The sequence below is a fragment of the Somniosus microcephalus genome, unplaced genomic scaffold, assembly GCF_052327205.1.
Source record: "Somniosus microcephalus isolate GS21.2 unplaced genomic scaffold, FLI_Smic_1.0 scaffold289, whole genome shotgun sequence".
Lineage (NCBI taxonomy): Eukaryota > Metazoa > Chordata > Chondrichthyes > Squaliformes > Somniosidae > Somniosus > Somniosus microcephalus.
The window spans coordinates 266,473-289,645 of NW_028225476.1; the positions used below are offsets into that span (position 1 = coordinate 266,473).

At 50.7% G+C, this 23,173-nt stretch overlaps 1 protein-coding gene across 3 annotated transcripts in view; it reads left to right on the top strand.

Annotated features, from left to right (window-relative positions):
- Nucleotides 1-19,442, top strand: part of LOC147081943 (E3 ubiquitin/ISG15 ligase TRIM25-like) — a 77,178-nt gene extending 57,736 nt beyond the window's left edge. Inside the window, exons 3-7 of one of the 3 annotated variants that reach the window (XM_085980582.1) lie at nucleotides 4,908-5,138; nucleotides 6,098-6,120; nucleotides 13,112-13,245; nucleotides 15,366-15,500; nucleotides 16,582-19,442. In XM_085980582.1, coding sequence (XP_085836708.1) covers nucleotides 4,908-5,138; nucleotides 6,098-6,120; nucleotides 13,112-13,245; nucleotides 15,366-15,500; nucleotides 16,582-17,102 — 1,044 coding nt within the window. In that variant the 3' untranslated portion in view covers nucleotides 17,103-19,442. Of the gene's footprint in view, nucleotides 1-4,907; nucleotides 5,139-6,097; nucleotides 6,121-13,111; nucleotides 13,256-15,365; nucleotides 15,501-16,581 lie in introns of all 3 variants that reach the window. The other 2 variants (XM_085980581.1, XM_085980583.1) reach the window with 2 other exon arrangements.
- Nucleotides 19,443-23,173: the final 3,731 nt, after the last annotated feature.

Genomic DNA, 23,173 nt, shown 5'->3' on the forward strand with positions numbered 1-23,173 from the left:
CATCCCAACCGCTTAAGAACATCGCTACACAATTCTTGGCAATATTGTCCCACAAGTCCTGGTTCCCAAATGAATGGGGGAAATTTAGTCCACCTTGCTATAATGTTGATGGTACTGATGACCACACCCCTCATTTTTCCGCGCTGTCCTTTGTGCAGCGAGCAGGAGTATAACCAACGTCACAGTTCGACGTCATCATATATGCCGGTGACTGTTATATCTCCATCAGTATTCACGCTAATTTGTAGTTGTGTATAATTGTCACTTCTGGGTCCGATAACAGGAATCCAGACCGAGTTGAAGGAGTCTGCTTACGTGGTGCCGTAGGACCAACCGCCCGGGGCGCCGGACACTGAACTTTCCCTTTGTGATGGGCAGGGAGGCGGTTCCAATCGGACTGGTTGACCAGGGGCGGACAGTTCATGGTTGCTGCCACAGATAGTGTCCCAGTATCCTTGTCCCATTTTACATTTGGGATTTATTTTCCATACCTTGGTCGTATGGGTACGTGCGGTGACCCGGTCCGTGATCCATATATTGGGTTTCTTTATCCATTCCCCTTTCCCCCCCTGTGGCAGTTGCATGTATTGTTCTGGATGTAATCAAGTACTTTTATCGATGTGCACGGTGGGCGCCTCCCACGCTACTGTAATTGTCAGGAGGGTGATCGCCAACACAGCCGTCCATCAGGCCGCCATTGTGAGTATTCCAGAACTCTGAGGGTGGTAAGGTATGTGGAACCTCTGCTTTACCACCAGTAACTGACATGCCGTCTTCATGATCCTACCAGTAAAGTGGGTCCCCTGGTCTGTATCTATTTGTAGGGGGACCCGCCCACCGAGGTATCACCTCCTCTGCCAAAATGCTTGCGGCCGTAACGGCGGTGCAATTTCGTGTTGGGAAGGCCTTTACCCAGCGAGTGAAGTGATCCATTATCACCAGGCAGTAGGTCTTTCCCCTACTCTTTGGAAGGGGACCGGTGAAATCGATTTGTAGGTTTTCCCATGGTCCCTTCGGTCTCGGGTGATTTCCCATAAGAACCTTTATCCCCTTTCCTGGGTTATACTGCGCACAGATCAGGCACCTCTGGCAGTGCTTTGCCACGTCCCTGATGTATATCCCCATGATAGATTTCTAGTAAATTCTGCCTGATACATTCGGGGGCTACCACCTGGTCTGCCCCTTCTAACTTCCATACTCCTGTCACATCTTCCTTTGCCCCATGACTCTCCCATACCCCAGTCGCATCTTCCTTTTTCCCGTGACTCTCCCATACCCCAGACACATCTTCCTTTGCCCCGTGACTCCCCCATACCCCAGTCACATCTTCCTTTGCCCCGTGACTCTCCCATACCTCAGTCACATCTTCCTTTGCCCCATGACTCTCCCAAACCCCAGTCTCATCTTCCTTTGCCCCGTGATTCTCCCATACCCCAGTCACATCTTCCTTTGCCCCGTGACTCTCCCATACACCAGTCATATCCTCCTTTGCCCTGTGACTCTCCCATACCCCAGTCACACCTTCCTTTGTCCCGTGACTCTCCCATACCCCAGTCACATCTTCCTTTGCCCCGTGATTCTCCCAAACCCCAGTCACATCTTCCTTTGCCCCGTGATTCTCCCATACCCCAGTCACATCTTCCTTTGCCCTGTGACTCTCCCATACACCAGTCACATCTTCCTTTGCCCTGTGACTCTCCCATACCCCAGTCACATCTTCCTTTGCCCCGTGACTCTCCCATACCCCAGTCACATCTTCCTTTGCCCTGTGACTCTCCCATACCTCAGTCACATCTTCCTTTGCCCCGTGACTCTCCCATACACCAGTCACATCTTCCTTTGCCCCGTGACTCTCCCATACACCAGTCACATCTTCCTTTGCCCTGTGACTCTCCCATACCCCAGTCAAATCTTCCTTTGCCCCGTGACTCTCCCATACCCCAGTCAAATCTTCCTTTGCCCTGTGACTCTCCCATACCTCAGTCACATCTTCCTTTGCCCCGTGACTCTCCCATACCACAGTCACATCTTCCTTTGCCCCGTGACTCTCCCATACCCCAGTCAAATCTTCCTTTGCCCTGTGACTCTCCCATACCTCAGTCACATCTTCCTTTGCCCCGTGACTCTCCCATACCCCAGTCAAATCTTCCTTTGCCCCGTGACTCTCCCATACCCCAGTCAAATCTTCCTTTGCCCTGTGACTCTCCCATACCTCAGTCACATCTTCCTTTGCCCTGTGACTCTCCCATACACCAGTCACATCTTCCTTTGCCCCGTGACTCTCCCATACCCCAGTCACATCTTCCTTTGCCCTGTGACTCTCCCATACCCCAGTCACATCTTCCTTTGCCCCGTGACTCTCCCATACCCCAGTCACATCTTCCTTTGCCCTGTGACTCTCCCATACCCCAGTCACATCTTCCTTTGCCCTGTGACTCTCCCATACCCCAGTCACATCTTCCTTTGCCCTGTGACTCTCCCATACCACAGTCACATCTTCCTTTGCCCTGTGACTCTCCCATACCACAGTCACATCTTCCTTTGCCCTGTGACTCTCCCATACCACAGTCACATCTTCCTTTGCCCTGTGACTCTCCCATACCCCAGTCACATCTTCCTTTGCCCTGTGACTCTCCCATACCCCAGTCACATCTTCCTTTGCCCCGTGACTCTCCCATACCACAGTCACATCTTCCTTTGCCCTGTGACTCTCCCATACTACAGTCACATCTTCCTTTGCCCTGTGACTCTCCCATACCACAGTCACATCTTCCTTTGCCCCGTGACTCTCCCATACCACAGTCACATCTTCCTTTGCCCCGTGACTCTCCCATACCACAGTCACATCTTCCTTTGCCCTGTGACTCTCCCATACCACAGTCACATCTTCCTTTGCCCCGTGACTCTCCAAAACCTCTCTCTCTTCCTTTGACGTATCTTCGGGCAGTTGCACCATATTTATTTCCTCTGGTCCGATGGCGCAAGCTACCACCGGGGCCGGAGAAGGGGGCATATTTCCTGCGGCCCTTTTAGCTGCCATATCAGCTCATTCGTATCCTTTCTGTATCCAATCGCCCCCATTCTGATGTGCTTTTACCTTGACTACTGCTCCCTCCAGTGGGAGCCCTGCAGCCTCCACCAATGCCTTTACTAGCACTTCATGTATAATGTGACCACCCTGAGGATGTTATAAATCCCCTTCAAGCCCATGAGGGCATATAATCATGGACTACGCTGAATGCGTACCGACTATCGGTGTAAATATTCACTCGTTTCCCTTGACAAGCCTGTAATGCTTCGATAAGAGCTACCAGTTCCGCTACCTGGGCGGAGTCCCCTCCTTCCAGAGCCCCTTGTCGGACCACCCGACCATCCTTCCTCACGACTGCCCATCCCGTATGGGGTGTACCACTTCTAAATTTCCTAGAACCATCGACAAGCATTACTTCACATTCCCCTTCAAGTGGGCTATCTTTTACCCCACAACTTTCCTCATCCTCTACCGCTAGTTCACACTGATGTTCTTCTCCTTCCGTTAATATGCCGCCCACAGGGTTTAATCCACCGTCTTTAACAATCTGTACGGACTTATCCTTTGGGATAAGTACGGCTTCCCACGCTGCTCTTCGGCTATCTGATACTGCTCTTAACCATCCAGTATTAAGTAGGATATTGTTTATGTGGTTTGTGGGTTTCCCTCTTGATCATGAAGGGTGTCATATCGACCCTCCCACAATCCTGTTTGTGTCTAGCCCTTACCTCTGGAAATTGGGAACACACAAGCCCAAAGACGCCCTCAGCCGTCCAATCCAAATTCCATGTATCTCTTCACTTAAACTTCAATTTCAATTCCTCTAACAGGTACCAGTGTGTTTAACTCTATTCTGATTGTTTCATTAATTATATAGTTTCTCGGTGGAGTATGTGTCAATGCAGGGACACTAATGTCTCCGAGAGAAAGCTATCAGTTTACTACTCTTTACACTTTTCTGCCTTTCAATAGAAAGCTAGGAACATTCTCATTTGGTCGTGTAATTTTCCTGCTTCTATCTTACACCCTCAATCACTTCCTCGCTCCATTTTACACATCCCATTAATTACCATTCATATCTCATTCATCAGCCCTGGAGGAACTTTACTGTCCAGTACAATATTTAAGATAGAAAGCATAGATCACACGTTCTCACTTGGTCCAATTTATTAACACTTTTTATTTATCATTAATTTAGAGGATCTTTTATTTTCCCGAAAGTAACCCAATATATAGTGCCTGGGTTCATTTTGTCATTTCAAAATTATCCCAAAATCCAAAAAGCAGTACTGTTGAACTGACCGGTTTTGTCAATGTTAAATTTCATTTCTATCAATTTATCTTATCAACTCCAATTTCAGAAACCAGTGATTCCCAGGCTAGGTGGTTTACACAGAGTTTTATCATTAGAGACAGAAGTGCTACAATTAATTTACAAGGTGACTTCCATATAACAAAAGAAAGCAGAGAATCCATTGTGGCTCTGCTTAAGAACCCAAGGGGTTAATTTATCAAATCATAATTTTCCTTCATTCACTGTGGGGAAATATTAACTTAAAATTAAGAAACTTAAATTTAATAATGTCCAATATCTTTAAATTTCATTCAGAAACACTAAAGTTGTTGCTTGGTGAACTTAAACAGCTGTCAGTGGAAAGGGTTAACTCCTTTGCAGGTTTTTTTTTTAAGAAGGCTCAAGGCAACTCTGGTTAAACTCTGTTTTCTCTCCCAGTAGACACCCTCCACTGTTGTCTATCTTTAACGGGTGATGGAGTTGTGATCTAAACAAACGGTCCCGCCCCTGGAGAGTGCCGTGTGCTCAGGGTAACAGCTGTGTGGAAGGGACGTTTGTAATGAGAGTTGGTTTGGGTTTCAGACACGAATCAATGAGCTGAAAGGAAAGCTATCGAAGAGCTTCTCTGAATGGAGGAGACAGCTGGAAGAAGATGAAGAATACGCACTGAAACTGATCAATGAGGAGGGGCTCCGAGCTCTCTCACAGATTAGAAGCTGTTCTGAAGCATTAAACAAGAGGATGGAACAGATTTCATTAATAGATGGAGAAACCCAGAGTCTGGTACAGAGGGACCCTCTCTCCTTTATTCAGGTACATCTTCAATATAAACAGGGCCATGGCTGGGGAATGGGGCATTTGTGTAAGGCTGGAGTGAGGGCTGAATTGTTTGAAGATTGTTGGTGGGACCCAGCATTGGTGCTGCCCCCTCAGCCCTGCCCTCGGAGTGTTGGTGCCCCCTCAGCCCTGCCCTCGGAGAGTTGGTGCCCCCTCAGCCCTGCCCTCGGAGTGTTGGTGCCCCCTCAGCCCTGCCCTCGGAGTGTTGGTGCCCCCTCAGCCCTGCCCTCGGAGTGTTGGTGCCCCCTCAGCCCTGCCCTCGGAGTGTTGGTGCCCCTCAGCCCTGCCCTCGGAGTGTTGGTGCCCCCTCAGCCCTGCCCTCGGAGTGTTGGTGCCCCCTCAGCCCTGCCCTCGGAGAGTTGGTGCCCTTCAGCCCTGCCCTCGGAATGTTGGGGCCCCCTCAGCCCTGCCCTCGGAGTGTTGGTGCCCCCTCAGCCCTGCCCTCGGAATGTTGGGGCCCCCTCAGCCCTGCCCTCGGAGTGTTGGTGCCCCCTCAGCCCTGCCCTCGGAGTGTTGGTGCCCCTCAGCCCTGCCCTCGGAGTGTTGGTGCCCCCTCAGCCCTGCCCTCGGAATGTTGGGGCCCCCTCAGCCCTGCCCTCGGAGTGTTGGTGCCCCCTCAGCCCTGCCCTCGGAGTGTTGGTGCCCCTCAGCCCTGCCCTCGGAGTGTTGGTGCCCCCTCCGCCCTGCCCTCGGAGTGTTGGTGCCCCCTCAGCCCTGCCCTCGGAGTGTTGGTGCCCCCTCCGCCCTGCCCTCGGAGTGTTGGTGCTGCCCCAGGATGGAGTGCAGTGAAATGTGGGATTATTCCCCATTCCTGTGACTGGCCCCACCTACTGTCCCACACTGAACTCTTTACTCTCAATCCCAAATTCACGGTTTGGTTCCATTGGGTGTTGGTTTGTTCGTTGACTGATTTGATCTCCTCTCTTTATTCGCAGAACTCGAAGCAGCTCCTTTCCAGGTAAGTTCCTCTCAGTCATACAGTAGCTGCTGCTGATAGGGAACCTTCACCTGTATCTGGGAGAAGAGTGAAAGTAGAATCACGGCTTGGAAACCTTCCCAGATAAGGAGCTTTCAAATGGTGGGAATATTGAGTGATGTTTAACTGGGGTTTGAGGGGTTATTGGCTCAGGCAGCCTGTGGGAAATGGGAGATTCTACATGTCCACTGAGGACTCCCAGCTCTACCTCACCACCACCTCTCTCCACCCCTCCACTGCATCTGTCTGGTTACGTTGCCTGTCCGAGATCCAGTCTCCGATGAGCCAAAATTTCCTCCAATGAAACATTGGGAAGATTGAAGCCATTGTCTTTTAGTCCCTGCCACAAACTCCGTTCCCTGGCCACCAATTCCATCCCCCCTCCCTGCTTACTGTCTGAGGTTGAGCCAGACTGTTTGTAACCTCAGTGTCCTGTGTGACCCTGAGCTGACTATTCCAATTTTCTCCTGGCCGGCCTCCCATCTTCCAACCTCCATAAACTTCAGCTCATCCAAAACTCTTCCTGTATCCTAACTCGCACCAAGTCCTGTTCACCCATCACCCCTGTGCTCGCTGACCTACATTGACCACTGGTTCAGCAACACCTTGAATTTAAAATTCTCATCCTTGTGTTACAAATCCCTCCATGGCTTCGCCGCTCCCTATCTCTGTAACCTCCTCCAGCCCTACAGCCCTTCGAGATCTCTGCGTTGCTCCAATTCTGGCATCTTGTACATCCCCGATTTCCTTCGCCCCACCATTGGCCGCCGCCCCTTCAGCTGCCTGGTCCCCAAGCTCTGGAACTGCCTCCCTAAACCTCTCCGCCTCTCTACCTCTCTCTTCTCCTTTAAGATGCTCCTTAAAACCTACCTCTTTGACCAAGCTCCTGTAAAGTGCCTTGGGATGTTTTACTACATTAAAGGCACGATATGAAAGCACATTGTTGTTGTTGTTGAGTGACATGAGCTGTTCCATCGGTGTGTTGAGCTTCTCAGGAACCTGTTAGACAGGAAGTGAGAGAGAGTTAAAGCTGCAGTGACCTGTATCTAACCAAGGCTTCCTAAAGGCTCCATGTGTGTCAGTGACAGCTTTATTCCATTGGGTCAGTAAGTGCTGTGTGATTGGCTTGTTCTGTCAACCAGCCCATGGAGAATGAGGAGAGGGGCGGGTCCTAGTGTCAGAGTGACAGTAAAATGTGTTGTGATTGGCTCATTCTATCCACTAACAGAGAAATGAGTGGGTGCTGAGATTTCCCAGGAATGTCAGTGTCACTGGACACTATGACCCTGATATTAACGGGGAGGTGGGGAGTGTAGTGTATGTAACCGTTCTACCTTTAAGAGAACTATTGTATGTAACCGTCCACCTTTAAGAGAACTATTTTAGGTGTTGCACTACTTTATCTCGGCTGCTGTATACTGTAATACCGGTGGTGACCACACCGGTATATAAGTGCTGTGTAAGGATTTATTGGGCAGATTCGCCCTGACCTTCGAATAGTAAAGTCCTGTTAAAGTTACTCTTGTAGTCTGTGTATTAATTCACCATATAACCCACAGACTTTACAGTGGCGACGAGTTCGATCTTACCCTGCGGCAGCGATACATCCGAAGCAGTTAACGAGCGTCGAGAAGAGGCATCCGCCCTCGTCGTTCTGCTGAGAGAAGACTCGAATCTGCAGAGCAAGGAAGAAGGAAGAATTCAGACACGAAGCCTTCCATCAGCAACAGGCAGTGATCGTCCCTTCTGTCACGGTGGTGAGTGAGCCGATCAGCCACGAGAAGCAAGTCGGCCACGTTGACTGTGAGTAGGGGGAAAATAAAAAGAAACGGAGGATAAGGGCGGTGAACTCGACCATGGTCGGGGGAAAGGAGCCGGACAGAAGTCGGGCCAGAGGCGCTGAGACTGGGGCAGCGTAGGGCACGGAAGCCGCGGTACAAGCGGGAACGCAGCCGGTGTGAGAGACCGGGTTACAAGCGGGCTGGGAGACGCAACAGCGTCGTGAGACAGCTCGACCGTGACCGGCGAAAAAGGCCGGGCAGCTACCGAGGCCGCGAGGCGCTGCGACCGGGATCGGAAGGCGCGGGAAGAAATAAAAAAATAATCAATACATAAAACCGCGGAGAACTCAGCCGCAGCCGGGGGAGGAAAGGACCGGACTGCGAGAGGGCTGGGAGGCGCGATTGGAAGCCGCTGAGGGAGAGACAGAGCCCGAGCGAGCGGGAGAGACAGAGCCGAGCGAGGGGGGAACGGGACCGAGCGAGGGAGACCGAGCGAGATTCCGCCCAGCGGCTGGAACTGTTCGCCGCCAACGGGTTGTCCCCAGCGCCGGTTGCCCTGCCGAGAAAAGGGAACAAGGAACGCACTGAAGCTGGCGCGCAGGCTGCGAACTCCGAAAGCTAGCGGTCGTCGCCCGAGGGAAAGCTTACCCCTCCCGCCAGGGGAAGAAACGCGGGAAGCCGCCAGTAGGCGGGGAAGAAGACAGGAGCGGGAAACCGCCATCTTGAAAGTGGGCGGGGAAGAAGACAAGCGCGGGAAACCGCCATTTTTGGAAAAAAAAAGTAACGAACAAATTCGTTGTTGTTTCTCAGAAAGAAAGTGAAGATGCCTAAGCATGGTAACATCAACGACTTCGATTCCGAGGTGGAAGACTGGGCCACGTATGTAGAACGCATCGAGATATATTGTGAGGCCAATAAAATAGCAGATGATGATAAAGCTCTAACCTTACTAAACTCAATGGGGGCGAAGACATACGGGCTATTGAAGCATCTTCTATCACCAGCTAAACCGGCAGATCAGACTTTCGCTAATATTGTTGCTGTCCTGAAGGATCATTTGAACCCCACACCGCTGATGTTGGCGGAACGATTCAAATTTTATGCGAGAACGCAACGGAAAGAGGAAAGCAAAGCGGAATACTTGGTTGAACTGCGTAGACTAGCGAAATACTGTCAGTTTGGGGAAAATCTGACAGAGGCATTGAGAGACAAGTTCGTGTGCGGGTTGTCGAAGGAAGGAACACAAAAGCGACTACTCAAAGAGAACGATCTTACACTTGATAAGGCTGTCCTTATTGCAGCATCGCACGAAGCCGCAGCGAGAGGCACGGCGGAAATGCAGCTGAAGGCAGCGGTACTCAGCGTGGATCAAATGGCTTCGGGTACAACGAAATGTTATCGTTGTGGGAAGACAACACACGACCAGAACCAATGCTGGTTTAAAAACCAGGAATGTAGAAAATGTGGCAAGCTTGGTCACATAGCTAATGTATGCCGGTCAGGTAAGAAGACCAGCAACAAAAAGTCACCGCAGGGAAGGTGCAGAAAGGTACATAAGGTGGCTGAGAAGAATTCAGATGAACAGAATTCGGATTCAGACTCCAACAGCCAGGAACTGGGTAGTCTGAGAATTCACAATGCGAGTAAAGAAGCTGACCTACAAATTATCTGGATCACGCTCAAAATAGCCAGAGTCCAAGTGAAAATGGAATTGGACACAGGATCAGCCCTAACAGTCATAAACCGAAGGGACTACAAGAGGCTATTCTCACATATTCCCTTGAGAGATACCAAGATTGTATTGCAGACATACACGGGGCGAAGAGTATACCCCATCGGAAAGATAAAAGTCAAGGTGAGAGACAAGGGCAAAGAACACCAAGGAATGGACTTATATGTACTACCTGAGGGGGGTCCACCACTTCTGGGACGGGAGTGGATCAGGAAAATAAATATGGACTGGCACTTCCTAAAAGCCATAAAGAGTGAGAACTCGGTGAAGACAATCAGCTCAGACTCTGGAACTGATGATGGTAAGACCAACCCATGTGCAAAAGACAAGGCTAAAATGGACTTGCAGACTAATGTTGGAAAAACGAAGGAGTGCATAAATGCTTATGCTTCAGAGGAGAACAAAGTTTCAGAACAGAATTCCACTGAACAACAACATAGTTTGACAGAGAATTCTGAGTCTGTCCAGTCTACAGACATGCACATTTCTGAGGAACACCGGGCTCGAACTCAACTCCATTTCAAACTACAACAGCAATTAGAACAAATGATTCGCCGTCTTGAGCAAGAGATGAATGCAACGAAAAAGTTCTTTGACACAGAGTGGGAGAATCTGGAAAGACAACAGAAGCAGCTGATGGAGAAAATGGAGCAGGAGCACACAAACCGTCTGCGCGAGGAGGCCAAACGAATCAAAGCTGATTCGGTTTCTGAAGGAGCGTGCTCTAATCTGGTGGAGCAAGATGTTCAGCAACTGAAGGCGCTTGTTAGCAGGTTGCAGGCAGAAAAGGCTGATTTGGTTGCCATGAATTCCGAGCTCCTACTGAAGTTGGGTGCAGCATCACCGGACGATTCATTTGTTGAAATTCGAATGGTGGAGGCTGCAGATGATGGAGAATTAAAAGCAGCAAAGGGGCCCCAGTGCAAGGTTACAAACAGCCCTGTAGCCTATCCGTCAAAAACTCAGGATGACGATACTGGGAAACGTCTGATGTGGGAAAAACTGGAACACGAGCTTCAATCTTCAAAGGAAAGGGGTTCGGAGCTCTCAAAAGTTATTGAAATAGCTGAGGTGGCAACACAGACTGAGAAGACTGCAGCAGAGCAGCCCTTGGATGCCAAAAGTACGCTGACTCACGTTAATGTAGAACAACAGAATGCTGAAACAGCTGCTCCAGTAGAGGGATTGAATAGTCCGATCAATCAATCTCCGAATGAAGTTGAAGTATTGAAATCACAAATGATGTCATTAGTAAAAGACTTGCAGAAAGCCCAGAAAAAGCTGGATGAAGCTGAACGCATGAAGAAGTCTCTTCAGGAAAGATGTCTGGATTTGGAACAAAAGCTGGCTAACGTCCAGCTGGGTATGAAGGAATTAGAAGACCCTCTCGCTGGCCTAGCTCAGGACGACACCGAATATTACCATGACCTGTTGGACGGCACCGAATATTACGATGACCTGTTCTGCCCAGCTTGTGATGACAACTCCCAAAGTGCAGAAACCATGAAGAATCACAAAAAGTCTAAGAAACACCGGGAGATGGTGGCGCTACTACGGAAAAAGGAGGAAGAGAAGGAGGAACTGTGCATGCAGCTGGCAGCTGACAGTGGAGCCCAGAGAGTCTCCAAGAAGCAGAAAAGGAAAAGACGAAGCAGAAGATGATGACCCATCTGAACCATTATCACCTCTATCAGGTCACGCACGTGGTCTTTCCGAACTGAGTCAAATCCGTTTGGAAGTAGAAAAACTTCCCAAGGTACTCAAGCTTTTAGAAGTCAGCAATGCTGGTTCAGAAGTGACGGAAGTTCAAGCTGTTAAGTCCAGTGAAGGACTATTGGATGAGTCACCCCAGCAACGTGAACCGACTACACCACAGGGAACTGCTACACCACCGAGGCATTGTCCGGACTGAGTCAAGAAGCACAGGAGGCGCCTCCACAGAGACTGAATCTGTGAACTGTTTTCCGCAGAGACTGAATCTGTGAACTGTTTTTACATGAAGTTGGATATATGTTATGATGTTATGTTTAATGGGGAATAAGTATGTTTAAGCTAAAAAGGGAGGATTGTAGTGTATGTAACCGTTCTACCTTTAAGAGAACTATTGTATGTAACCGTCCACCTTTAAGAGAACTATTTTAGGTGTTGCACTACTTTATCTCGGCTGCTGTATACTGTAATACCGGTGGTGACCACACCGGTATATAAGTGCTGTGTAAGGATTTATTGGGCAGATTCGCCCTGACTTTCGAATAGTAAAGTCCTGTTAAAGTTACTCTTGTAGTCTGTGTATTAATTCGCCATATAACCCACAGACTTTACAGGGAGGGTGCGGGGGAGGCCGTTAACGTGGGAATGCCGGGGACATGGAGGCCCTATTGATTGATGGCCTGACCGGCGGACAGGAGCAAAACAAGCGGCAGGAGGCTGCAGCCGGGGGCCCGTGGGGGCGTCCCCCGTCACTCAGAGAGAGGGAAGCAGAAGCTCCGGGGCCCACTGCGGGGGGGAAGGGAGGGGGAGGGTGGGAGAGGAGAGGCTCCGGGGGCCCATTGGGAGAGGGAAGGGAGGGGGGGAGAGGAGAGGGACCGGGGGCCCACTGGGAGGGGGCGTGGGGGGCTGGGGACGAAGACTGAAAGATTGGGGCTGGGGCAGACCCAATGCTTCCTTGTGAGGCCTGGGGGTCTCCTGCTCCTCCTGGCCCACAAGGAGTGCTAAAATGATCTGATCTTTCGCACTTACCTTGGCCAGTCGGCTCCTCCCGTCTCGGATCTGCTGTGGGGCAGCCGACAGCGCCGGCCTCCCCCTGACTCACATTTCACTCACCACCCTGATTATGTCATCAGGCCGTGACTTTCGAATGTTAATGAGGCCCCGCCTGCCTTTCGCAGGAGCCTCGTCGATGGCCTGATTTGTGTTTGTTTAAATTGAAATAGCTGGGAATGGGGTCTGGTTACTCGATCCGGATGTTTTAACCCCAGATCCTCTCCCTCCCATCGGGGTGTGAGGGGATTAAAATCGAGACGTCTGTGAGGGAATCCCACCGATCCCAGGTCCCTGGGTGGCTGTTCCTTCTCCTCTCCTCACTTCACGTGATTGTAGTGAGTGTGTTCCTGCAGCGAGGGTGAGCACGGACTGGAGACCCTCGGGATAATAATAATTATTAATAATGGAAAGATGAGGCTCCAGTACAGAGACACTGGACTGAACACAGACAGCTTTGAAAATCACAAACTGAGCTGAAGTGGCAGCAAAGCAGGATCCCACTGCACGTGTGGAGATCAGTGTGAATGCAGGGAGACTGACAATCCCGGGATTCTGCCATTTTCAGGATGGGTTGCTGCAGGGTGTCAGTACGAGCATTAGAAGGGCTGTAGGTTGTTGCACTGATCACTCGTTCCCCTTTGGGTTTCTGATCGAAATGTCCCCACTGATAAAAACATTCTCTCCTCTTTCATTCTAGAGTGACTGAGACTCAGAGAATCACAGACCCAGATGTTCCAGCGCTCACCCTCAACCTGTCCAATATATCTCAACTTATCCAGAAGAGGCTGAATGGATGGGAAAAGTACCACTCAGACATATTGGGAATCATCAGTAAGAACATGCAGCTTTTCTCCAATATAAGTGACCGGGAGCAGGTCGGGTTAGTTGTGTTCAGACAGTGAATATCCCGAACTTTAATATCAGCTCCCTGTGTCTGTGGATCAGGAGCCTGAGATTAATCCTCAGCCCCCAGTAACACCTGCTTTAAACATTCCTCACTGTAATGGGCCAGAGCTTCACCCCCCATGGGCCAGGTAGGGGCGGGTTATACTCTGCCAAGCATACCCAAAATAGTGAGGAACCAAGAGACTGATAAGAGTGAGGAGCTTAAAGTAATTAATATCAGTGAACAAAAAGTACTTGAGAAACTAATGGGACTAAAATCCGACAAATCCCCTGGACCTGATGGCCTACATCCTAGGGTTCTAAAAGAGGTGGCTGCAGAGATAGTGGATGCATTGGTTGTGATCGTCCAAAATTCCCTAGATTCTAGAACGGTCCCAGCAGATTGGAAGGTAGCAAATGTAACCCCGCTATTCAAGAAAGGAGGGAGAGAGAAAACAGGGAAATACAGGCCAGTTAGTCTGACATCAGCCATCAGGAAAATGCTGGTATCTATTATTAAGGAAGTGATAATGGGGCACTTAGAAAGTCATAGTATGATTAGGCAGAGTCAACATGGTTTTATGAAAGGGAAATCATGGTTAACAAATTTATTAGTGTTTTATGAGGATGCAACTAGCTGGGTAGATAAAGGGGAACCAGTGGATTTCCAAAAGGCATTCAATAAGTTGCCACATAGAAGTTTACTACACAAGATAAGGGCTCATGGGGTTGGGGGCAATTTATTAGGATGGATAGATGATTGGTTAAAGGACAGAAAGCAGAGAGTAGGGATAAACGGGTCATTTTCCAGTTGGCATGTTATAACTAGTGGGGTGCCACAAGGATCATTGCTTGGGCCTCAGCTATTTACAATCTATTTTAACAACTTGGATGAAGGGACCGAGTGCAATGTATCCAAGTTTGCTGATGATACAAAGCTAGGTGGGAAAGTAAGCTGTGAGGAGGACACAAAGTGCCTGCAAAGGGATAGAGACAGGTTAAATGAGTGGGCAATAAGGTGGCAGATGGAGTATAATGTGAAGAAATGTGAGGTTATTCACTTTGGTAGGAAGAATAGAAAAACAGAATATTTTTTAAAAGGTGAGAAACAATTAAATATTGGTGATCAGAGAGATTTAGGTGTCCTCGTACAGGGAAAACAGAAAGTTAGCATGCAGATACAGCAAGCAATTAGGAAGGCAAATTGCATGTTGGCCTTTATTACAAGTGGGTTGAAGTACAAGAGTCAGAAAGTCTTACTACAATTGTATAGGGCTTTGGTGAGACCACACCTGGAGTACTGTGCAGTTTTGTTGTCCTTATCTGAGAAAGGACATACATGCCTTAGAGGAGGTGCAACGAATGTTCACTAGATTGATCCCTGGGATGAGAGGAGGGATTGAGTAGATTGGGCCTATTCTCTCTGGAGTTTAGAGGAATGAAAGGGGATCTCATTGAAACATATAGGAGAGTTTGTTTCCCCTGGCTGGAGAGTCTAGAACTAGGGGGCATAATCTCAGGATTTAAGTCTGAGATGAGGAGGAATTTCGACACTCAGAGTGTTGTGAATCTTTGGAATTCTCTACCCCAAATGGCTGTGGATGCTGAGTCGTTGAGTATATTCAAGGCTGAGATCGATAGATTTTTGGACTCCAGGGAAATCAAGGGGTATGGGGACCGGGCGGGAAAGTAGAGTTGAGATCGAAGTTCAGCAATGATCTTATTGAATGGCGGAGCAGGCTCGAAGGCCCGTAGGGGCTAGTCCTGCTCCAAATTCTTATGTTTAATCAGAGTGTCTCTTAAAGGGGCACCGTTCATCACAGGGCCGTCAGTATTATTAAAGAGTAAAGTAAAAAAAAGGAAGTCTTGCATTTATATAGCGCCTTTCACAACCTCAGGAGGTCCCAAGGTGCTTTACAGCCAATGAAGTTCTATTTTTGAGGTGTAGTCACAGTTGTAATGTCAGAATATCTAAGTATGGAATATATAAACCCCCATCGAGTAATATGAAGGAGTCGGGACCTCGCTGTGTCACAATTCCCAATCACCGTCTGCTTTGTTTACAGTGCCAGCTTCCACCGAATACAGGGGCCCTTCGAACGTAACTCCTCCCCCACACAGCTCCTCTGGGACAGCCCCTGTCCCACAGAGCGCCATCAAACAGTCGACTGGGATCAGGGGGAGAGAGGGAGTATCCCAATGTGTGTTTAGAATCTGAAACGGGGATCACTCTGACAGTTTTAAATTTCTATTTAACCCTTTGTCTTTCTGTGTTGTTTCGTCAGTCAGGGTTCAGTGTGAGGGATTTGAGGGTCGAGTTCCTGCACCTGTTCCCTTCTCACAGAGTCTCAGACCCTGGGCCCGAGGGGGTGTTGGTGAATTCAGAGTGAACAGGGAGCAACAGTTTAATGTACAGAAGGGTCCTCAGATTCATCTCAATTCACAACTGAATCCTCACTGCTGTGTGTAAAATGGTGGAGGCTTTAATAAAGCTGAAATCAGGATGAACAGTAACAGGAGGGAGAGAGCCCAGGGCAACACACCTGTGTTCAGGATAAGACACTAACAGGAGGGAGAGAGCCCAGGGCACACTCCTGTCTTCAGGATGAACAGTAACAGGAGGGAGAGAGCCCTGGGCACACTCCTGTATTCAGGATGAACAGTAACAGGAGGGAGAGAGCCCTGGGCACACTCCTGTAATCAGGATGAACAGTAACAGGAGGGAGGGAGCCCAGGGCACACTCCTGTATAGAGGATGGGACAGTAACAGGAGGGAAGAGAGCCCCGGGCACACTCCTGTATTCAGGATGAACAGTAACAGGATGTAGAGAGCCCAGGAACATTCCTGTAGTCAGGATAAACAGTAACAGGAGGGAGAGAGCCCCGGGCACACTCCTGTGAGCTGTGCGTTCCCAGTACAGCCAGCGCTGAGATTGTGGGGATGTAACTGTGAGGCTGTGGGATGTGTTGTGTGCCGGTGAATCTCCTCCATTGTGTCTGGGAGAACATGTGCACAGTGCCAGGGGCTTGTGTGATTAAACTGACTGCTACTGTGTGTCTCACTGCAGTGTTTGCCCTGAGTGTACAGCACTGGGGCTCACACACTGCTATTGAACAGGGATTCTGATTGAAGGCCATTGATTTAACATGGGAAGAATCCAGTCTAACCGGTAATATGGGGCTGACACTGTCTGGGAAATACTGACACTCCTACCCTGCAGCTGTCAATCATTGATCTGAGTGGAATAACCCTGTCTGACCAATCTCTTCTCTCCTCTCTAGGGCAAAGCTCACCGATGAGCCTGGATCCAAAGACAGCAAACTGGAACTTGGTTCTGTCTGATGATCTGAGATCAGTGACACGGACTGAACAGAAACAGCCCTACCCACCTCACCCAGAGAGGTTTAAAGACTATTCCCAAGTCCTCTGCTCCCAGAGCTTCTCTTCAGGATCCCATTCCTGGGATGTGGAGACTGATGGGAATTACTGGGGAATCGGGATTGTGTGTGGGAGCGTCGAGAGGGCAGGGGAGAACTCTCTCATTGGGGACAGCAGTAAATCCTGGGGTTTATATTATGGTTCTTGTTATCTCTGGGCCCAGCACAATTCCCAGGACACTGACCTCGGACGGTTCGGGTCTGGGGTCAGGATCCGAGTTCAGTTGGACTGCGAGGCTAGGACTGTGTCATTTCACCAGGTCACTGACACACTGACACATTTACACACATTTCAAACCACATTCACTGAACCCGTGTTTCCAGCATTTTATTGTAGGAACAAATCCCTAAAACTGTTAAATTAATCCCGATAACTGAGACTCGGCGACATCCTTCCGGCTCCGGGAATCGGGTGACGTCACTTCCGGTTTGGGGTGGGGCCTCTGAAACGGGTCTGTGATGTCACTTCCTGGCTGGGGCACTGATGATGTCATTTCCTGGCTGAGGTCAATGATGATGTCACTTACTGGTCTGCACCCTGGTGATGCTGTGGGCGGGGCTCTCTCTCAGGCCCCTCCCCCTGGTGATGCTGTGGGTGAGGCTCTCTCTGAGGCCCCTCCCCTGGTGTTGTGGGCGGGGCTCTCTCTCAGGCCCCTCCCCCGGTGATGCTGTGGGCGGGGCTCTATCAGGTCCCTCCCCCTGGTGATGCTGTGGGTGGGGCTCTCTCTCAGGCCCCTCCCCTGGTGATGCTGTGGGCGGGGCTCTCTCTCAGGCCCCCCCTGGTGATGCTGTGGGTGGGGCTCTCTCAGGCCCCTCCCCTGGTGATGCTGTGGGCGGGGCTCTCTCAGACCCCTCCCCCTGGTAAATTAAGCCCCATAACTGAGACTCGGTGACATCACTTCCAGCTCCGGGAATCGGGTGACGTCACTTGTTTGGGGCGGGGCCTCGGAAATGTGTCTGTGATGTCACTTCCTGGTTGGGACACTGATAACTTCCTGGTGGGGTGAGGGTTTATTGTTGATGTCACTTCCTGGTCTGCACACTGGTGAGATTGTGGGCGGGGCTCTCTTTCAGGCCCCTCCCCCTGGTGATGCTGTGGGCGGGGCTCTCTCTCTGGCCACTCCCCCGGTGATGCTGTGGGTGGGGCTCTCTCTGAGGCCCCTAACCCTGGTGATGCTGTGGACGGGGCTCTCTCTCAGGCCCCTCCCCTGGTGATGCTTTGGGCGGGGCTCCCTCTGAGGCCCCTCCCCTGGTGATGCTGTCAGCGGGGCTCCCTCTGAGCCACCCCACCTGGTGATGCTGTGGGTGGGGCTCTCTCTCAGGCCCCTCCCCTGGTGATGCTGTGGGCGGGGCTCCCTCTGAGGCCCCTCCCTGGGTGATGCTGTGGGCGGGGCTCTCTCTCAGGCCCCGCCCCTGGTGATGCTGTGGGCGGGGCTCTCTCTCAGGCCCCGCCCCTGGTGATGCTGTGGGCAGTGCTCACTCTGAGGCCCCTCCCCTGGTGATGCTGTGGGCGGGGCTCTCTCTCAGGACCCTCCCCTGTTGATGCTGTGGGCGGGGCTCCCTCTGAGGCCCCTCCCCTGGTGATGCTGTGGGTGGGGTTCCCTCTGAGGCCCCTCCCCTGATGCTATTGGCAGGGCTCTCCCTCCAGCCCTCCCCCTGTGATGCTGTGGGCGGGGCTCTCTCTCAGGCCCTCCCCCTGTGGTGCTGTGGGCGGGGCTCTCTCTCAGGCCCTCCCCCTGCGATGCTGTGGGCGGGGATCTCTCTCAGTCCCCTCCCCTGGTGATGCAGTGGGCCGGGCTCTCTCTCTGGCCCCCCCTGGTGATGCTGTGGGTGGGGCTCTCTCTGAAGCTGCTCCCCCTGTGGATGGTGTGGGCGGGGCTCTCTCAGAGGCCCCTCCCCCGGTGATGCTGTGGGCGGGGCTCTCTCAGGCCCCTCCCTGGTGATGCTGTGGGCGGGGCTCTCTGGCCCCTCCCCGGTGATGCTGTGGGTGGGGCACTCACTCAGGCCCCTCCCCTGGTGATGCTGTGGGTGGGGCTCTCTCTGAGGCCCCTCCCGCTGGAGATGCTGTGGGCGGGGCTCTCTCAGGCCCCTCCCCCGCTGATGCTGTGGGCTATTTCTTTTGCAGTATTTTAATTGTCCATTAGGGTTTTAATGTTCTAATAATGCTGTCCAGCTACATAAACATTGCTGCACTGCAGAAAGAATCTTTCTGAGGTGATGAGGGACTATTTTAATGCAAATTTTAATATGTTTGTATTACATTCTGAAAAATTATGATCAGAGGTACACTCACTGCTTTTCATCTCTTAATCTGTATTTCGAAGAATATTTAAGCACTCTAATTAAGCCTTGTCAGTGTGGATGATTTGTTTTTAATAAGACATCTTGCTATTAGAAAATGCAAACCTGTTAAATATATTAATTTGTGTTATACTCCTTAAATACCCAGAGGCTTTTGTGGAACTGTACTTTCATAGCAGGGTCCTCTGTAAAATCAAAGTAAGTATCAATAACCTATAAATTGTTGGTGCACTGATTCTGTTAAATCCATTCAATGATAATTGCTGCGATGCACTGTACATCTGACATGCCTGAGTGAGGTGAGATCATGTTATTACAGAAGCAGATTTGACTGCATGAACTTTACCGACCATTTCAAAAAGCTGATGTTTACAATCTTACTGATAAAATGCTCTGTGAACTGATTACTGTCTCCATGTTGACAAAAGAGGACATGTCGTGACATAATGATCTCAATTGCTGCCAGTAACTTGCTTCAGCATCTAGCTCTCATTCACAGCTTGAGATTCAGTGGGTAGCTCATTATTTGTGTTTGATGAGTAATTAGTACAACTTACCTCTCCTCACACAGTAAAATCTGAAGCGTCTGACTACAGGGCATCTGGTATTGACATAACTGTGGAGGGGCGGTAAGACACCTCGGGGTTATTCATTACCTTCTTATTATTAACAAGCTGTGTTGGGCCTCCTAGTGGACCCATTAGCTACAGATAGAAATTGTTTGCGGGCAATCTTATGAGGGTTTGGGGAAGATACTAATGACTATTACCTCGAATTTGGGTTCAGTTGAATTCATTTTTCGAATGAACTAGTTTGCCTGTTCAGGTGGAGGTAAAACCCAAAAAAAACCTTACATTTATTTTGTGTCTTTAATGCAGGAAAACGTACCAAGCTGCTTCACAGAATAGTAATCAGGCAAACATTGACACTGAGCTAAAGAAGCAGCTATTACTAGAGGTGACTAAAAGCTTGGTCATAAGAGGTAGATTTTGAAAAGGGTCTTCAAGGAAGAGCGAGAAGTGGAGCAGCAGAAAGGTTTAGGAAGGGAATTCCAGAGGTTGGGGCCTAGATGGCTGAAGGCATGGCTGCCAATGGTGAGATGTGGGAAGTGGGGGATACCTGGGAGGTCAGAGTTGAGGAGGTCAGAGTTCTTGCAGGTTTGTAGGGCTGGAGGAATCTACAGAGATGGGGAGGGGTGAAGCAATGAAGAGATGAGAAAACAAGGATGAGAATTTTAAATTCGACGCATAGCTGGACCAGGAGTAGGGTTCCCAACCCTCCCATTTTTGGTGGGAGTCTACTGGGATAGGCGATTGTTTTCCCGAGTGCTCCTGCTGGTGACTCGGGTGAAAGGGCCCCTGTTTGCACAGTGTTTCATTTATTGTTTGCACAGTACCCTGGCTACCGTGGCTTGTAACCAGTCGCCGATGCCTGAGCCCTGCTGACACCCCTGTTATCTGGAAACACTGCTTCATTGCCAGTTATGAAGATGACGACATCAGGGCCAATGAAGTTCACCGGGAAACTCCAAGTCCTGAGAGAGCAACTGGGTAAGAGAGAGAGAGAAACACAAACTGGGGAGGAATGAATGAGAGAATGGATGTTTCCCCTCATGGGGGAATCTAGAACCAGGGGGCATAATTTCTGAATAAGGGGGCACCCATTTAAAACGGAAATGAGGAGGAATTTCTTCTCAGAGGGTCGTGAACCTTTGGAATTCTCTTCCCCAGAGAGCTGTGGAGGCTGGGTCATTGAATATATTTAAGGTGGAGATAGACAGAGTTTTGAATGGTAAGGGAGTCAAGGGTTACGGGGAGCGGGCAGGGAAGTGGAGTTGAGGCCAAGATCAGATCAGCCATGATCTTATTGAATAGCGAAGCAGGCTCGAGGGGCCAAATGACCTACTCCTGCTCCTACGTCTTATGTTCTTATGTTCCCCCGGTGATGTGGTGGGCAGGGCTCTCTCAGGCCCCTCCCCCTGGTGGTGATGTGGGCGGGGCTCTCTCAGGCCCCTCCCACTAGCGATGTTGTGGGCAGGGCTCTCAGGCCCCTCCCCCTGGCAATGCAGTGGGCAGGCCTCTCTCAGACCCCCCCCCGGTGATGCTGTGGGCTGGGCTCTCTCAGGCCCCTCCCCCTGGTGATGCTGTGGGCAGGGCTCTCTCAGGCCCCTCCCCCTGGTGATGTTGTGGGTGGGGCTCTCTCAGGCCCCTCCCCTGGGGATGCGGTGGGCGGGGCTCTCTCAGGCCCGGCCCCCTGGTGATGCTGTGGGTGGGGCTCTCCCAGGCCCCTCCCCCTGGTGATGCTGTGGGCTGGGTTCTCAGGCCCCTCCCCCTGGTGATGCTGTGGGCGGGGCCCGATTGTGGTGAGCACAATTCAGATTCCATGAATGATTTAAAGGGAGTTGTTTGATCTCTCACACTCACTGAGGGAGGACTGATGGATCTTGGAATTCTAAATCCCAGTTATTAATTTCCTGTTAAAGGAGCTGAGTTTGTATAACAGTATGAATTCAACCAAGGAATTGTTTAGCTGCCTGTTGAGGGGTATGCTGGGAAGGTTGGCCACATTGGGAAAGTTTTATTCAGCAGACTGTCTAGGTTAAAGGTCAGACAGCCGCGTGGCCTTGATGGTTTGTGAGGAACTGCTGTAAACATCAGATGCTGTCGTATCAACTTGTTTTAAACCGTGGGAAAGAGAGAGAGTGGAAAAGTACCAACTGTGTGATTTTGCCAGCAAGAAGGGTATAAACCAGCCATTTTAGTAAGATGGAAGGAGACAGTCCATGAGACAGAACAGAAGATCACCACACAGGATGGCGATGGAGAATTAACCCCTCAGTCTCCCGAAGCAGAAGAATTGACCATTCTGAGTTGAGTTGTACCACTGACTTAAAGCTTGTATGAATCTCTATCTGTAAAACTACTTGGCCTAGAAATTGAGTGGGGTTAGCGCCCAATTAGAGGCGCTAGAGGGCCTTGCGCCGGAATTATAGCCGCTTCGGAAATTGATTTGGGCCCCACCATCGGCGTTAGCCGGTAGCGCTGCGCCGGCACCGATGACGTCATCGGTGTGCGCAGCGTCCCGGTTGCCGTGGTAACGCGGCCGGACGCCGAAATTCAGTTGCGGCCGCCTCGCCCGTGGCAGCCGCAACCAACGATTTTTCAAAAGTTTCTTGCTGGACTTAGCGCCGGCGCATTAAGGTGGCGCGGCGGCCGGCCGCTTTCCCGGCGGCCGCCTGCCCGCACCTCCCTCCCCGGACTCCTCCACCACCCCCCCGCGGCACAGATGTGTGTGGGCCTCGAGCCCGGCACTTCTCCAGGTGCCGGGCTCATTTTTCGTGCGATTCCACCGGCCAGCGGTCGGCTGCAGGCAGCTCCTCCTTAACAGAAGGAGGAGGCCTGCAGTACCCCAGCCTGCCGCACCGCATCGGGTGCCGCAGCGGGGGATTAGTGCCGCAATCCTGCATTCAGCGCCCATTGCGAGGCGCTGACACCCTCCATTAGCGCCCGCAGCCGTCTGGGCGCGGCGCAGCTGAATTTTTGGCGGGCGCAGCGGCAATTAACGCTGGCGCTAAATTTCGGGCGCTACAGCCCTGGCGGAGGCAAACTCAATTTCTAGGCCCTTGTATTTTAACGTTAATAAAACCAATTAGTTAGAAATGTTTAAAGCCTTGTTGATCTTACCACTGATTAAACAGTAAAGAGTCATAGAGTCATACAGCACAGAATGAGGCCCTTCGGCCCATTGTGTCCGCGCCGGCCATCAAGCCCTGTCTATTCTAAACCCATTTTCCAGCACTTGGTCCGTAGCCTTGTATGCTGTGGCATTTCATGTGCTCATCTAAATGCTTCTTGAATGTTGTGAGGGTTCCTGCCTCTACCACCCTTTCAGGCAGTGAGTTCCAGATTCCAACCACCCTCTGGGTGAAAAAGTTTTTCCTCAAATCCCCTCTAAACCTGCTGCCCCTTACCGTGAAACTCTGCCCCCTGGTTATTGACCCCTCTACTAAGGGGAAAAGTTCCTTTCTATCTACCCTACCTATGCCCCTCATAATTTTGTACACCACACTCAGGTCCCCCCTCAGCCTTCTCTGCTCTAAGGAAAACAATCCCAGCCTGTCCAGTCTCTCTTCAAA